The sequence below is a fragment of the Notolepis coatsorum genome, assembly GCF_963971535.1.
Source record: "Notolepis coatsorum genome assembly, chromosome: 13".
NCBI lineage: Eukaryota > Metazoa > Chordata > Actinopteri > Aulopiformes > Paralepididae > Notolepis > Notolepis coatsorum.
Genome location: NC_140177.1, coordinates 36,483,147 through 36,502,104, shown reverse-complemented (window position 1 = coordinate 36,502,104; position 18,958 = coordinate 36,483,147). Strand labels below are relative to the sequence as shown.

The 18,958-nt window shown below is 44.8% G+C and overlaps 1 protein-coding gene across 1 annotated transcript in view; it reads right to left on the bottom strand.

The window, feature by feature from the left end:
- Positions 1-18,958, bottom strand: part of lyn (LYN proto-oncogene, Src family tyrosine kinase) — a 129,954-nt gene that overhangs the window by 10,877 nt on the left and 100,119 nt on the right. The window contains exons 9-11 of the mRNA XM_084327984.1: positions 12,647-12,829; positions 12,281-12,357; positions 7,041-7,194 (exon numbers count right to left, since the gene is read on the bottom strand). Coding sequence (XP_084184110.1) covers positions 7,041-7,194; positions 12,281-12,357; positions 12,647-12,829 — 414 coding nt within the window. The remainder of the gene's footprint in view (positions 1-7,040; positions 7,195-12,280; positions 12,358-12,646; positions 12,830-18,958) is intronic.

Below are 18,958 nucleotides of genomic sequence, written 5' to 3'. Positions count from 1 at the left end.
CACACACACACACACACACACACACACACACACACACACACACACACACACACACACACACACACACACACACACACACACACACACACACACACACACACACACACACACACACACACACACACACACACACACACACACACACACACACACACACACACACACACACACACACACACACACACACACACACACACACACACACACACACACACACACACACACACACACACACACACACACACACACACACACACACACACACACACACACACACACACACACACACACACACACACACACACACACACACACACACACACACACACACACACACACACACACACACACACACACACACACACACACACACACACACACACACACACACACACACACACACACACACACACACACACACACACACACACACACACACACACACACACACACACACACACACACACACACACACACACACACACACACACACACACACACACACACACACACACACACACACACACACACACACACACACACACACACACACACACACACACACACACACACACACACACACACACACACACACACACACACACACACACACACACACACACACACACACACACACACACACACACACACACACACACACACACACACACACACACACACACACACACACACACACACACACACACACACACACACACACACACACACACACACACACACACACACACACACACACACACACACACACACACACACACACACACACACACACACACACACACACACACACACACACACACACACACACACAGTCATTCAGACCTTTATTTTAACTTGCAGAATCAGCTTGTCACTCATTCACAATGACGTGGAGTTGATGCCATTTAAAATAAATAACACAACAATTACACATCAATAAAAATATAATGAAAAGAAGAAAATGCAAGGAAAACAGATCATCAACAAACCATCAGATAAACATAGATAAATAAAAAAAAAACAGTTACAGGATGTACCAGGGAGGTTTACACAGACAAGGTCACAAATCAGTAGGGGTGTAACGATGCATCGATTAATCGAAATGCATCAATTCTAATGTGACGATTCAAGTGCATCGATTTGAAAATGTTAGAATCGATTATAATCTAAATTAATCGAAAAAAAAAATTAAAGAAAATTGTATATTGTTTTTATTGACCTATAGTCCATTCATGCTGAGTGAATCAGTTCCCCCAGCCACATTTGTGTATTCAAAATTTGTTGGGGAATTAACTGATCGAGAATTAATCGAAAATGTATCGAATCGAATCGTGGTCAAATGAAGAGATTTCATGATGCATTGAATCGTTGCCTGAATAATCGTAATCGAAATTAATCGTTGTGAGGTCGCATCGTTACACTCCTACAAATCAGGTAAACAAACTTTACTTAAAAACATCTATGGCTTTTAGTCTCTCTCTCTCTCTCTCTCTCTCTCTCTCTCTCTCTCTCTCTCTCTCTCTCTCTCTCTCTCTCTCTCTCTCTCTCCTAATCTTTCTCACATTAAATCTTTTACTATATCATGGTTTAAACTGGATTATAACATGATATTACCATCTGTATTGTGATTTAAACTGGATTATAACATGATATTACCATCTGTATCGTGGTTTAAACTGGATTATAACATGATATTACCATCTGTATCGTGGTTTAAACTGGATTATAACATGATATTACCATCTGTATTGTGGTTTAAACTGGATTATAACATGATATTACCATCTGTATCGTGGTTTAAACTGGATTATAACATGATATTACCATCTGTATTGTGGTTTAAACTGGATTATAACATGATATTACCATCTGTATTGTGGTTTAAACTGGATTATAACATGATATTACCATCTGTATCGTGGTTTAAACTGGATTATAACATGATATTCACATCTGTATTGTGGTTTAAACTGGATTATAACATGATATTACCATCTGTATCGTGGTTTAAACTGGAATACTACCATGAAGTGTTTGGATCTGAGTCAGTGAAGCACATTTGCATACAAACAGACACAGTGCCGTTACAGTAGATCCACCCTGCGCTTGGAAACGGGCCAAATCACACAGGAAGGTTGCTGGGAGAGACCATGGTTTCCTCATTTGCATGAAGAGAGACCAGAAGAACCAGAGACCAGAAGCACCAGAAACCAGAAGCACCAGAGACCAGAAGAACCAGAGACCAGAAGAGCCAGAGACCAGAAGAACCAGAGACCAGAAGAACCAGAGACCAGAAGCACCAGAGACCAGAAGAACCAGAGACCAGAAGAACCAGAGACCAGAAGCACCAGAGACCAGAAGAACCAGAGACCAGAAGAACCAGAGACCAGAAGAACCAGAGACCAGAAGAACCAGAGACCAGAAGCACCAGAGACCAGAAGAACCAGAGACCAAAAGAACCAGAGACCAGATCACAACAGAGACTCTGTTGTCAGGTTGTTTCCACATTCAAGTTTTGTGGCGTTGAGAAAATAAATAGTGTAATATGATTACAAACTGTAATGTATTACTGTTACTTAAGCAACATCACACTGGAGGCTGTGCTCTCATACACACGGCGGCTCGGGAGGTAGAGCAGTCGTCAGGTAATCCGGAGGTTCCCGGTTTGATTCCAGCTCCTCCCGGCAGCGTGTCGAAGTGTCCTTGAGCAAGACACTTAACCCCGATGAGCAGGTCGGCACCTTGCATGGTCGCCTCCGCCGTCGGTGTGTGAATGTGTGAGTGAATGGGTGAATGTGAGTGCTGATGTTCAGTATAACAGCACAACCTCCAGTGTGATGTTGCTTTTATACAGTTCTACAATCACCATTTATGGTTAAAGGCACTTTCGGCTTTCGGCCGAAAGGGTTTTAGCACCGAAAATATATCACAGAATGTCAAAGAACAGGGTTACGTAACGTTCGTAACCTAAAGTGTTGTTGTGATGACGCGCAACGTGTAACGTGAGCAGCTTGGCAGCTCTTCCTGCGTTCTGCAGCCTGTGATAACTAACTCCTCTTGGGAGTCGCGCTGTTTCTATGTAAACTCCGCGAGCAACGCATCCAATAAATGCGTCTTTAACATGCTTTATATCCTCGCCATTACTATATGCCCGTTGCGGTTAAAACCTTTTGAACTAACGTTAGCGTTAAGCTAGCTAACAATGCTTCCATTCCTCTTTGACCCGTCTCTCGTAAGCTACGTCATCCCCCGCTAAGAGTCACGGGAGATGTAGTAAATACAACAGTCCTGTGTGTGTGTCTTTATGCAGATCTTTATGCAGTTTTTTTTTTTTTTATATAATTTGTTGGCGTTTTATTTATTCTACTGGGCAGTCCAGTAGAGAGAGACAGAGGAGGAATGGGAGACAGAGTGGGGGGAAGACATTCGGCAAATAACGACGGGTTCGGGAGTCGAACCCGGGTCGGCCGTGTCGCGGCTGAGCGAGCTATGTGGTTCGCCACTGGGGCGCCCCATCTTTATGCAGTTTTAAAGCACCTTGGCTTTGTTCTGAATGCACTTTGTTGTAGTTATCCTACAGAGAAAAGAAAATGCACTTGACTTTAATGCACATTTTGTTGTATGCAAAGAGAAAATGTTTAAATTGTACAATCTTTCAGCAGTCAGTCTGGAATTAATGTATGCATTCAAAAGTGCAGAATAAATGTTTTATGGGCCCATAATGTGACTTATTATTATAAGTGATTATTAATATTATTTAGGTAAAATCTTGCCATAATCATGTCTTTTGCCATAATCAGGTAACTAAAAAAAAAGAAAAAAAATACATTATATATATATTTATATTAATCATTTTCGGCCTTTCGGCATTCGGTTTTCGGCCAACTGTTTCCTATTTTCAGTATCGGTTTCGGCCAAGAATTTCCCATTCGGTGCATCCCTAGTGACAACAGATCATGATTTGTTTGAAGGGTGGCATGTGGTAGTCTACACCCTCCCCAGACCAACAGAGGAGACATCAAGTCAAGTCAAGAGTTTTATTTGTCACGGCATACAAGCATACAGTGAAATGCGGGGGGTCATGCCCGCAGCGATTGTGCAATAATACAAGTAATAAGAATAGGAATGAGAATAAGACATTTGTGCAATAATACAAGTAATAAGAATAAGACATAACAGTTATAATGTACATACAATTTACAAAAAGCATGGTAAGACATGCTAAGGTCCTGCGATACAGTGCAATACAATACGCTACGGATGAGGCACTGGGTCTTATGTAAACTACTATACAATGCTATACTATACAATCTACAGTTATACTATGTGTCCTTATGCTAACTTGCTATATCCATCTATTTACTATACAAGAATCACTCCCGTTCTTTTTTTTTAAAGTGTCCTTTTCATTGTGTAAAGTGACCGTTAAGTGTGAGCGTGTGCAGCATGTGTGTGTGTTCATGCTAAAGTGACTGTTAGTGTGTGAGCGTATACAGTGTGTGTGTTGTGTGTGTGCTCATGTGTGCTTGTGTGTGGAGAGTTCAGTGTTCAGGACTCTGATGGCCTGGGGGGAAAAGCTGAGCCGAAGTCTCTCTGTCCTAGTTGCTGGTGTACGCAGGCGTTTGCCTGACCGCAGCAGCTTGAACAGGCTGTTGTTGGGGTGGTGAGGGTCTTTCATTATTCTGCAGGCTCTGGATTTGCACCTCTTGTTATATAAGACCTGCAGGGGTGGTAGTGCAATACCCGGAGTACGCTCAGCTGAGCGCACCACTCTCTGTAGGGCCTTCTTCTTCTGTGCTGTGTTGTTTCCATAGCAGTCAGTGATGTTTCCAGTCAAGATGCTCTCTACAGCTCCGGAGTAGAAGGACTGGAGTATCTTCCCCGATACTCTGAACTTCCTTAACTGTCTCAGGTGGTAGAGGCGCTGCTTCGCCTTCTTTACGACTGAGTCTATGTGTGTTGTCCATGTCAGGTCTTCTGAGATGTGGACCCCCAGGTACTTGAAGCTGCTCACCCTGTCCACGGTAGCCCCGTTTATCCACAGTGGTGTGTGTGTCCCCTGCTGTGTTCTCCTAAAATGCACGATCAGCTCCTTGGTTTTACCAATGTTCAGGAGCAGGCTGTTGTCCTGACACCAGCGTTCCAGTGCATCAACCTCCTCCCGGTAGGCCTTCTCGTCGTTGTCAGAGATCAGCCCCACCACCACTGTGTCGTCCGCAAACTTCACTATGGAGTTGGAGCATGTGGTAGTCTACACCCTCCCCAGACCAACAGAGGAGGCATGTGGTAATCTACACCCTCCCCAGACCAACAGAGGCATGTGGTAGTCTACACCCTCCCCAGACGGACAGAGGCATGTGGTAGTCTACACCCTCCTCAGACCAACAGAGGAGACATGTGGTAGTCTACACCCTCCTGAGACCAACAGAGGAGACATGTGGTAGTCTACACCCTCCCCAGACTGACAGAGGAGACATGTGGTAGTCTACACCATCCCCAGACTGACAGAAAAGACATGTGGTAATCTACACCCTCCTCGGACCAACAGAGGAGACGTGTGGTAGTCTACACCTTCCTCAGACCAACAGGGGAGACGTGTGGTAGTCTACACCCTCCCCAGACCAACATAGGAGACATGTGGTAGTCTACACCCTCCCCAGACCGACAGAGCAGACGTGTGGTAGTCTACACTCTCCTCGGACCAACAGAGGAGACGTGTGGTAGTCTACACCCTCCTCGGACCAACAGAGGAGGCATGTGGTAGTCTACACCCTCCCCAGACTGACAGAGGAGACATGTGGTAGTCTACACCCTCCCCAGACCGACAGAGGAGGCATGTGGTAGTCTACACCCTCCTCAGACTGACAGAGGAGACATGTGGTAGTCTACACCCTCCAGAGGAGACATGTGGTAGTCTATACCCTCCCCAGACTGACAGAGGAGACATGTGGTAGTCTACACCCTCCAGAGGAGACATGTGGTAGTCTACACCCTCCCCAGACTGACAGAGGAGACATGTGGTAGTCTACACCCTAGAGGAGACATGTGGTAGTCTACACCCTCCAGAGGAGACATGTGGTAGTCTACACCCTCCCCAGACTGACATAGGAGACATGTGGTAGTCTACACCGTCCCCAGACTGACAGAGGAGACGTGAGGTAGTCTACACCCTCCCCAGGCTGACAGAGGAGACATGTGGTAGTCTACACCCTCCCCAGACTGACATAGGAGACATGTGGTAGTCTACACCGTCCCCAGGCTGACAGAGGAGACGTGAGGTAGTCTACACCCTCCCCAGGCTGACGACTAGGAGGGACGACTAAATTGGGGGGATGGGAGAAATAGGTAAAAACATTACAGATTGTAATTTTCAGCAGGTAATCAGAGTTCTGTGAAGCTTATGTGAAGAGAATAAGAGATGTAAAGTAAAGTAAAGGTAAAGTAAAGAGAGGTAAAGTAAAGAGATGTAAAGTAAAGAGAGGTAAAGTAAAGAGAGGTAAAGTAAAGAGATGTAAAGTAAAGAGAGATTGGAAACATGACAGGACCTGATGAAAAGGTCACTTAAAAAAATTTAAAATGAAAAAGAATGGGAGCGGTTCTTGTATAGTAAATAGATGGATATAGCAAGTTAGCATAAGGACACATAGTATAACTGTAGATTGTATAGTATAGCAGGACCTTAGCATGTCTTACCATGCTTTTTGTAAATTTTATGTACATTATACCTGTTATGTCTTATTCTTATTACTTGTATTATTGCACAAATGTCTTATTCTCATTCCTATTCTTATTACTTGTATTATTGCACAATCGCTGCGGGATGACCCCCCGCATTTCACTGTATGCTTGTATGCCGTGACAAATACAATTCTTGACTTGACTTGACTTGTTGACAATTCGTTACGTCGCCATGGCGAGAAAACACTGTAGCTGGTGACTTCAGGCGACTACTGGTTTGTGTGCAGGTAAAGGGTTTAGACTAAGTGTACCCTCTCTGGTCGTGTACTGGTTTGTGTGCAGGTAAAGGGTTTATACTGTACCCTCTCTGGCCTTGTACTGGTCTTCCTCTATCACCCTGGCCAGGCCGAAGTCAGCGATCTTACAAAGGAGACTCTCAGACACCAAGACGTTGGCAGCTCTCAGGTCTCTGTGGATGTAGTTCTTCTTCTCTATGTATGCCATGCCCTCTGCTATCTGAGGTAGAGAGACAGAGAGAGATAGAGAGAGAGAGAGAGAGAGAGAGAGAGAGAGATGGATAGATGGATAGATGGATAGATGGATAGATGGATAGATGGATAGATGGATAGATGGATAGATGGATAGATAGATAGATAGATAGATAGATAGATAGATAGATAGATAGATAGATATATATAGATAAATTAATTAATTAATAACTACATTAATAAATGAATTAATACATTAATACATATTAATACATATTAAATACATGAATGAATAAATAAATAAATAAACTAATAAACCAATACATAAATAAATGTAACAGTCAATCAGTCCAGTTAGCAGAAGAGGGAGCGGCATGGACATGCTTGATCTGAAAAGAGGTGATTGGTAAAGGAATGCAAAGCTACTTGCAGAACGTTTCGAAAGTTCCGATGAAGATATTCTACTCTGTGGTTTCATTTCCCAGAATGCATTCCTCTTTCTTGTCCTGCAACAGGAAGTGCAACTGTGTCCGACCTGAGCCACGGACCGAGAGGCCGTACTCTACACCTACAGGAGGTGGAACTGTGTCCGACCTGAGCCATGGACCGAGAGGCCGTACTCTACACCTACAGGAGGTGGAACTGTGTCCGACCTGAGCCATGGACCGAGAGGCCGCACTGTACACCTACAGGAGGTGGAACTGTGTCCGACCTGAGCCATGGACCGAGAGGCCGCACTGTACACCTACAGGAGGTGGAACTGTGTCCGACCTGAGCCATGGACCGAGAGGCCGTACTCTACACCTACAGGAGGTGGAACTGTGTCTGACCTGAGCCATGGACTGAGAGGCCGTACTGTACACTTACAGAAGGTGGAACTGTGTCTGACCTGAGCCATGGACCGAGAGGCCGCACTGTACACCTACAGGAGGTGGAACTGTGTCTGACCTGAGCCATGGACCGAGAGGCCGTACTGTACACCTACAGGAGGTGGAACTGTGTCCGACCTGAGCCATGGACTGAGAGGCCGCACTGTACACCTACAGGAGGTGGAACTGTGTCCGACCTGAGCCATGGACCGAGAGGCCGTACTGTACACTTACAGGAGGTGGAACTGTGTCTGACCTGAGCCATGGACAGAGAGGCCGTACTGTACACCTACAGGAGGTGGAACTGTGTCCGACCTGAGCCATGGACTGAGAGGCCGTACTCTACACCTACAGGAGGTGGAACTGTGTCTGACCTGAGCCATGGACCGAGAGGCCGTACTCTACACCTACAGGAGGTGGAACTGTGTCCGACCTGAGCCATGGACCGAGAGGCCGTACTCTACACCTACAGGAGGTGGAACTGTGTCCGACCTGAGCCATGGACCGAGAGGCTGTACTCTACACCTACAGGAGGTGGAACTGTGTCTGACCTGAGCCATGGACCGAGAGGCCATACTCTACACCTACAGCCCAGCATGGCTACTGGAAGCTGTAAGAAAGGTTGCAGAGAGGTAGTAGAGAGGTTGTGTAATGACAATACATTTGAATCTCATCTAATCGAATACGTGTCTCCACATAAAATCGTGAGACAGTCTGTGAGAGCGTCCGCTTGTGAAGCAAGCCATGCAATGAACACTTTAGTTTTCCTTCCTCTTTCTGGGTTCTGTTTGGAAAAACTGACATCACAGAACGGCATTATTTCTCAACGACGGGAAGAACAGACACTTGTCGAGTGACGCAAGTCCTTCTGAAAAAACCCAGAGCAGCTGCTGTGGAAATGACCTGAGCTGCATCCTGCACCCCACCTCCAGTGGCGTTGCGTGGGTAGAATTAACAGAGGATGCCAAAAATCTTTATTAATTTTTTTTATTAATATATATATATATATATATTTTTATTTTTATTTCTTTTCTTTTCTTTTTTCTTATATTTAAGCCAAGCAGTCACCACGTACAGTATGGCTCGGCGGTCAGTCAAACCAAGCAGTCAACATGTACAGTATGGCTCGGCGGCCAGTCAAACCAACCAGTCACCTAGCCCCTTTCGTGACTGCGATGCACTGTAATCATAACAACTACTACCTTACACTGTAATCATAACTACTACTACCTTACACTGTAATCATAACAACTACTACCTTACACTGTAATCATAACTACTCCTACCTTACACTGTAATCATAACTACTCCTACCTTACACTGTAATCATAACTACTACTACCTTACACTGTAATCATAACTACTACTACCTTACACTGTAATCATAACTACTACTACCTTACACTGTAATCATAATTTGCATTTGGCGTTGGGTGCATGATGCGCATGCGCTGTGATGGCGCACCAGGCAGCCAAAATACGGAAATACAGCAGTTTTGAGCAGTGTTGACCAGTTTATAAAAATGATTTAAAATGTTTATTAGCAACGCCGAGCTTTCAAACCCCGCCGCGTGTGTGTGTGTGAAACCCTAATGGAACGCTGGGTACCTTTGAAATTTATATCTGATATATTTTGGACCCACCGTAGCTTTTAAGCAGTGCTTGGTGGTGCAAATTAACCTGGCTACTACGGAGGAATAAGTGACTGCGTATTCGAGCCCCTGGCTTGCATGAGTTGCATGGCAGTCACGAAAGCATTGCAGGCTTACCTGGTCAATGTGGTCCTCCTGGACAGATAGATTTGTTGTTAAATCAGAATATCCACAGTGGTGTGCTGTGTAGTGGTCCCCAGTAAAGGTCCCGCCGGCGAAAAATAAGTTGCTGCTCAATGAATGAATCCGAGAGCGGAATCCGAATTTCCCCTCTAACTTACTAGTGCTATATCCTTCATTGCGTAGTTAATAAAGTTGTAGTTAATAAAGTTTTCAATCAATCAATCGCATAACGTTACATAATGTTAGCTAGCAAGCCAGCTAGTCGACAATATCTCCTTCTTCCATGATTGCAACCCTATCTACAGTACTAGAGAATTCGAAAGTGCCCGCGAGGCAATGACGTTTGGTCACGTTTAGCTTTTAACCCTTGTGCATGCCTAACAATGGGGGAAACCCCTGGGGATTGGTGTCCTTTTTGATACATCATGTTTAAAGCCATATAATTTTACCTGTTTACTATTTTTAAAACATTTTTCTACCCATGATTAACAGTAATAGTATAATCTCAATATATCTCTCAACATATTACTCATATTTATGAATTATAACCACTCAAACCTGTGTTTGTTTGATAGAACGTGTTTTTTCATCGAAAAAAACGGATAAATGTTGTTTTTGACCATATTTCCCATATTTTTTTTTGATAAATACCAATTAGAAATATCTCGACGAATTACCTCTGAATACGAATAAAAAAAAATATTAAAGATTCGAAGACTAGTTCGGCCAGAAACGGCGTTGAGGCGAAACGTTAGTAAGTGCTCAACTGACTGCGGGCGGTTAAAAAATAACGGATAAATGTTGTTTTTGACCATATTTCCCATATTTTTTTTTGATAAATACCAATTAGAAATATCTCGACGAATTACCTCTGAATACGAATCAAAAAAGATATTAAAGATTCGATGACTAGTTCGGCCAGAAACGGCGTTGAGGCGAACGTTACTAAGCGCTCAGCGGTTCGAAAAAAACTGATAAATGTTGTTTTTGACCATATTTCCCATATTTTTTTTTGATAAATACCAATTAGAAATATCTCGACGAATTACCTCTGAATACGAATAAAAAAAAATATTAAAGATTCGATGACTAGTTCGGCCAGAAACGGCGTTGAGGCAAAACGTTACTAAGTGCTCAACTGACCTAAATATGCTGCGGGCGCTTCCATATGTTGCTGCGGCAGGAATCTTGGGCTCGCCTCGCTGGTGGGACGAGAACCAGACCTGATCCGTCCAGGACACTTCCTCGTTGGCGCGCGCCGGCTATGGGGGTCTTGTTTTTCGCCGTGTGGCGCGCTGTGGACTGCGCGGTCCGGTTCGCCTCTGGTTCTGTCTTGAAAATCCACTCGCTCCCCCCCCCCACCACCACAAAACCTGTGTCCGGAGTTTCAATAGCCGGCAGCCCGCCACAGCCCTAACTCACCTCCCCCTGAATTTTGGCAAAGTTATCTGTGGAGCGATGACGCCACCATGAGTTTTACATCGGTAACAGCACATCCCGGCAATTACAAGGTCCTTATCTCGTGGAATATGCAAAGAATGGCAAGATATATCGAGAATTGAACGAATAAGAGCAGATTTAAAAATGCTTAAAAATGCCGTTTTAACGTTGAAGTGGATGGGAGTAGAAAAAGGGACTAGGGGTGAACGAGTCACTAAATCTGTAACTATTTTTCTAGAGTGTTTCATGTTATAAGCTTTTCACACAATGAACATATATGTAAAATTAAGATATTTACCCAATTTCATGAAATAATAATAAACACAGACACCGCTGTGCTCACACACACACTCAAAATATTTCAAAAAAGTAGAAAAAGACCCCAGGGGTGCACAAGGTTATGTGATTTGATTGGCCAGAAGCCAAATTTGAATATATTCCCCTACCTAGAACCAAGCTGGGCCGTGTTAAGGCTTAGAGTTAAGCCCAACCCAGCTTGAATCTTATTGGCTAATAATTAAGCAATAGGACGAATAAACAAGAAAAAAACTGCCTAGCGTCTAAAAGCCTCCAAATGTCAATCAAAATAATGGTACCAGGCTGGCAGACTGTCAGTCAGTCAGACTATGGGCTGCCTCAGTCAGTGACAGTGTTAGAGAGAGTGGGCACAGTTTCGCTCGTTTGGTTAATTTCTCCAGGAGGGAGAAAATTATTATAACAGAGATGAAAAATTAAGATTTTTTTAAATTATTGTAAACTATAAAAAAAAATTTAAATAAAGATTTTTTTTAATTTTGTATTTGTAATTTTATTTTTTACTGTTTATATTTTCCGCCACTGCCCGCCTCACTCTTTAAGATTACCTGAGCTGCATCCTGCTCCCCGCCTCACTCTTTAAGATTACCTGAGCTGCATCCTGCACCCCGCCTCACTCTTTAAGATTACCTGAGAAGCTGCACCCCGTCTCACTCTTTAAGAAATGACCTGAGAAGCTGCACCCGGCACCCCGCCTCACTCTTTAAGAAATTACCTGAGCTGAGAAGTCGATGAGCTTGGGAAGCTGCACCCGGCACCCCGCCTCACTCTTTAAGAAGTCTAGAAGGCTCCCTGCAGAGGAGAAGAGACAACCTTTCAAATAAAGACTAAACAATAAACTATATATACATCTATATCTTTTGGAGGCATTGTGGTATGTTTATATCTCACCATTGGCTATGAACTCGTAATAATACACTCTATAATACTATAAACTTTGTAATAATATACATCTTTTGAAAGCATTATGGTATGTTTATATCTCACCATTGGCCATGAACTCATAATAATACACTATAATACTATAAACTCTGTAATAATATACATCTTTTGAAAGCATTACAGTGTGTTTATGTCTCACCGTTGGCCATGAACTCTGTGATGATGTAGATGGGGTCTATCTTGGTGACCACGGCGTAGAGCCGGACCAGACGCTCGTGTTGCAGGGTCTTCATCAGGTTGGCCTCCTCCATGAAGGCCTCCACAGACATGGTGCCTGGCTTCAGAGTCTTCACTGCTACCTTGGTGGTGTTGTTATAGTAGGCTGGGAGGAGGAGGGGGAGAGGAGGAGAGAGAGAGGGAGAGAGGGAGGAAGGGTGGGAGAGAGGGAGTGGGAGAGAGAGGGAGGAAGGATGGGAGAGAGGGAGTGAGTGAGTGAGTGAGTGAGTGAGTGAGTGAGTGAGTGAGAGAGAGAGAGAAAGAGAGAGGGAGGAAGGATGGGAGAGAGGGAGTGAGTGAGTGAGTGAGTGAGTGAGAGAGAGAGAGAGAGAGAGAGAGAGAGAGAGAGAGAGAGAGAGAGAGAGAGAGAGAGAGAGAGAGAGAGAGAGAGGAGGAAGGATGGGAGAGAGGGAGGGAGGGAGTGAGTGGGAGAGGGAGGGAGGGAGGGAGGGAGGGAGGGAGGGAGGGAGGGAGGGAGGGAGGGAGGGAGTGGAAGAGAGGGAGGTAGGGAGGGAGAGAGAGGGAGAGAGAGATAGGATGGGTGGGAGAGAGGGATGAAGTGAGTGGAAGAGAGGGAGGGAGGGAGAGAGACAGGCTTAGAAACAGCTTCTCCCTTCATGCCATGACCATCTAAACCTGCTACCTGCTCAACTCACCACTCTGTCAAGCTGAGCCCCACCTGAACCCTAGACACACGCACGCACGCACGCACGCACGCACGCACACACACACACACACACACACACACACACACACACACACACACACACACACACACACACACACACACACACACACACACACACACACACACACACACACACACACACACACACACACACACACACACACACACACACACACACACACACACACACACACACACACACACACACACACACACACACACACACACACACACACACACACACACACACACACACACACACACACACACACACACACACACACACACACACACACACAGACGACTCTGGCAGGAGCACTCATTCAAGGGTACTACAACTATGCTTGCACCTCATGGTACCAAAGCACCTCAAAGGCGCTAAAACAAAATTACAAACATCTCAAAACAAACTGGTCAGACTACTGATTGACCTTACTCCTAGAACCCACCTCACCTCTGCCACTTTGACAACCTAGGATGGCTTAGAGTAGACGACAGAGTACAGCAACTTGCAATGGGCCTGGTCTACAAGATACACTACACGACCAAGGTACCCATGTACATGTCAAAATACTTCCCAAAGGTCAGTGAATACCACAATCACAACACCAGAGGGAGCTCCACAAATCATGTTAAACCCAGATTCGGCTCAAACAAGGGACTAAACACATTTCGCAATTATGCCACATCAATCACCCAAAGCTGTAAAGGAATGTGAATCACTACCCACTTTCAAAACCACTCTCAAAGAACACCTACGGGAGACTGCAATTCGAAACTGGCCCCTGTAAATGTCCTAACCCAACCCCCTCCAATGTACAGTAAATGACCAAGTATGGTTTTGTCAATATTCCAATGTACAGTTTTGCTTGTACAGTTGTACAGTGTCCCCCACCCACCCACCCACCCACCCATCCCACCCCCCCCCCCCACCCCACCCACCCAACCACCTCCAATGTACAGTCCCCCCCCCCCACCCACTCAACCCCACCCCACCTACCCAACCTCCTCCAATGTACAGTTTCTACGTCTAATGTATATACTCTCTTTTCTGGACTCTTTTTGTACCACAAACAGTACTGTATTTGCAAATCTGGTATGTCATAAATGTATAGATGTAGCAGTACTGTCTATCTGTATGTCGTGTATGTCATATATGTTATGATGAATTGAAAATGGGGGACCCTGATGTAAACAAGACAAAAGTCTTTCTCTGGTCTGCATCCCCTTAACAATTGTATGTATTGAGCTGTACTGTACTGTACCCATTCTGCAATCTGTTAATAAAGTTTTCAATCAAAACGCCTCCTGTCTCAAAACATGGTTGAATGCCAGCACCCACTTCAATGATAGCGTTGTGAACGCATAAACTATGTCTTAAATTATGGCTATGTGTCTAATCTGGCCGTCGCTTATCAATGACTTGTTTGCAGTCAACATTGTGGAAACGGATTGTTTTTTAATCGGTTCATTTCCGTTTTATACCATTTTGAAAAACCCTTGTTTTCTTGAAAGTTTCAGGAAAATATAAAGATTCTGTGATAAACGACCTTTACTGGAATATTCTGGAATACACAAAAAACGTTGTCATTTTTCTGCCTATTTATGAATCGTTTTCAAATAAACGCTAGATTATCGATAGTATATGTGTACTTATGCACGCTAGAGAAGCGAGCTGAAAAATCGAATCTCTCATTTCCTGATCAGCGCACACACACAAACACACATATGGCACGCGCTGATATCTCTGTGAAAACAGCTCTGATTATCCTAAGACTGGTAAAATAGATTCCTTACCTCAGATCAGATGTTCTCCAAAAAGATTATTCCAATTCCTGATCGCCATTCCAAATATCGATCGCGTTTATTGATTCAGCGCTGGGTACCGGAAATATGTATTCCACGCTGTTTTGCGGCTCTGCAATGACTTGGATCTCTTTGGATGGCTTGCCGGAGAAGTCAAATGAGGAAACTGGATTTCTCCCCCCCATGTCTTTCATTCAGTCTAATCCAATGGGGTGCAGTACAACAAGGAGAGACGATAGGGGGCGGTATTTTCCCAATGGAGCTCAGAGAGAGTTTGCAGCACTAACGTGAGACTAGATTGATGAAATATGAATTCAAATCGCTAATAATAATAAAAGCGACAAAAAAACGCTATTTGTCGTCGCTGGCACTCAACGGTCAGCATGAACTAACGACATATAGCGTCGTTGGCACTCAAAGTGTTAATTGCAAATTTTTTCATGTTGAGCTATAGATTGTGGATGAATACACACAGAAAAGTACACCATGCCAATGTTCATGCTTTATTTGTTTTAAACGAGATCATTTAGAAATGTGTCCATTGGAAATACATTGCGATTTCAAGAGGTGTGGACCGCGCGGGAAACAGCAATGACCTAACCACTACACCTCCCTATTAGAGTAAAATAAACAGGATAATAGGTGCCATTACTGATACAAGGTACTCCTCTGGTTTGTGGAAACATTGGAGGTACTCCTCTGGTTTGTGGAAACATTGGAATCGATGCCTTTATGTATTTTAATCTACGTTGTTGTCCTTGTTTTTGTATTGTTTTTATATGTGTAATATGGACCTTGAGTCTGGAATAAAGTCTTCATCATCATCATCATCATCATCATCATCTCTCTCTGTAGCAGAATAAGGGAGTGAGGTTTCCACACAGTATCAGCAAGTCAGCCGTCTGGTAATGACTGCGTTCGTACCGTAGGCAGCGGCACATCCCCGCGGTGTAACCTCTCGTCTGAAGAGTTAGTAACCTCTCGTCTGAAGAGTCAGTAACGTCCACAGAGAAAACTGAATTGAGGAATTGAGCATCGACAGTTGAGAAACCGCAGTCGGACCGGTCTATAAGCAGACGGCAGGAACTGAGTCTTCAGTGAACAAACACCAACCATCAGGTGGTGTAGGGAGGTGGTGACTGCATTTTACCAACAACCTGCTTCACACTTACACAGCTCCACACAGACGTTACGCCGTGTTTCATGTTTCATTTACCAACAACCTGCTTCAACCTTACACAGCTCCACACAGACGTTACGCCGTGTTTCATGTTTCATTTACCAACAACCTGCTTCAACCTTACACAGCTCCACACAGACGTTACGCCGTGTTTCATGTTTCATTTACCAACAACCTGCTTCAACCTTACACAGCTCCACACAGACGTTACGCCGTGTTTCAGGATTTCTTTACCCAATGAAAAGGTCAAAAATAAATTAAAAAAATAACAGGAGTGGTTCTTGTATAGTAAATAGATGGATATAGCAAGATAGCATAAGGATTATAGTATAACTGTATATTGTATAGTATTGTATAGTAGTGTACATAAGACCCAGTGCCTCATCCGTAGCTAACACTGTATAGAGAATCAGAATCAAGAGGTTTATTTGTCACATACATACCAGGGCATACAGTGAAATGCGGGTGGTCTTGCCCGCATTGATTGTGCAAAATACAATAATAAAATAGAATAAAATAGGCATCGAAAAAATAAAATAGATAAGACACAAGATATGCATGGTAAAAAAAAAGACATGCTAGGTTCCTGAGAAACTGGTTCTTATATACACTACTATGCAATATACTATTTACAATGTTAACTCTTTAAGTGTTTCTAAAGATTCTATTTTTAAAGTGACATTTTGTTTAAAGTGATTTTTCTAGCGGTTGCCGCATGAGTCTTTCATCTTTCTCTGCCGAAGACTTTGCGATTTTCTTTGAGGAAAAAGTGGAGAACATCTGCAGCTCCTTCTCCCAACCCCCACCCATTCCAAACACTGAATCGAGAACCTCATCCTTCTCTCCCATTACAGAAGCCGAGACCCTGACACTGGTAACGTCGAACCGTCCGACTACATGCCAGCTGGACCAGCTACCCTCCCCACTCCTCCAGACCATAGCACCGGACATCCTCCCATTCCTAACTGCAACCATCAACTCCTCACTCAACTCGGGGGGTGGTCCCCACCTCCCTAAAACAAGCCAGAGTTACGCCCCTCATAAAAAAATCAACCCTGAACCCCACCGTCATAGGCAACTATCGTCCTGTCTCTCTTCTCTCCTTCCTTTATAAAACACTTGAACGTGCTGTATCCAACCAACTTACTGCTTATCTCTTACATAATGACCTCCTAGACCCTAATCAGTCTGGCTTCCGGACTGGCCACTCCACAGAAACGGCCCTCATTGCGGTCACAGAGGCACTTCACTTAGCAAAAGCGAAAGGCCTCTCCTCTGTCCTGATTCTCCTAGATCTATCTGCAGCCTTCGACACAGTCAACCATCAGATCCTCCTCGCGGCCCTCGCAGGAATGGGAGTGGCTGGCTCTGCGCTGACATAGCTGACATCATACCTCAATGACCGCTCCTACCAAGTGTCATGGAGAGGGACCCTGTCGGCCACCCGCCCCCTGCGGACGGGTGTCCCCCAGGGCTCGGTCCTAGGACCCCTTCTCTTCTCCCTCTACACTAAATCACTGGGTAACATTATCACGTCTCATGGCTTCTCGTATCATTGTTATGCCGATGATACTCAACTCTTCCTCTCCTTCCCTCCCTCAGATATCCAGGTCTCTGAGCGGATCTCGGCCTGTCTGTCCGACATCTCCGCCTGGATGACGACCAACCACCTCAAACTGAACCTAAGCAAAACAGAATTGCTCCACCTGCCGGCCAAATCCTCCCCCCTGACCGACCTCTCCATCACAGTCGGGAATGCAGCTGTGACCGCGTCCCCGACCGCCAAGAACCTTGGTGTTGTCCTCGACGACCAGTTGAACTTCTCTGCTCACATCACAGCGACAACCAGAACCTGCAGATTCCTCCTGAGCAACGTCAGAAGGATCCGCCCCTTCCTGACAAAAGAAGCCACTCAACTCCTCGTCCAATCAACAGTCATCTCCCGCCTCGACTACTGCAACGCACTGCTCGCTGGCCTCCCGGCCACTGCCACCAAGCCTCTTCAACTCATTCAGAACGCAGCGGCCCGCCTGATCTCAAACCTACCGAAGTCGGCCCATGTCACCCCACTTCTTAGGGACCTGCACTGGCTCCCCATTGCTGCACGTATCCGCTTCAAGGCCCTCGACCTAGCATACCATGCGGCAAAGGGAACCGCTCCCGCCTACCTCCGGTCAATGGTCTCTAACTACACACCCTCAAGACCCCTACACTCTGCATCTTCTGGCCGCCTCAGACCTACTCCTATCCAAGCTCCGGGAGGGTCATCAAAGAGAAGTCACCTATTCTCAGTCCTTGCCCCACAATGGTGGAATGAACTACCCACCCCAGTTAGGACAGCCGAAACCCATCCAATCTTTCGCCGTCGACTAAAGACGCACTTCTTCAACCATTATCTGAAATAATATTTTTTTTGCTTTTTTAAATAAAAAAGATCTAACCTTACTGTCATGCACTTGTCCTAATAATCTAACCTACATTGCAACACACAACACTTTGATGAACATTGTTACTCAGCTGATAGAGTTGTACCCTTCCTGATGACTTGTCGTACAGAACTT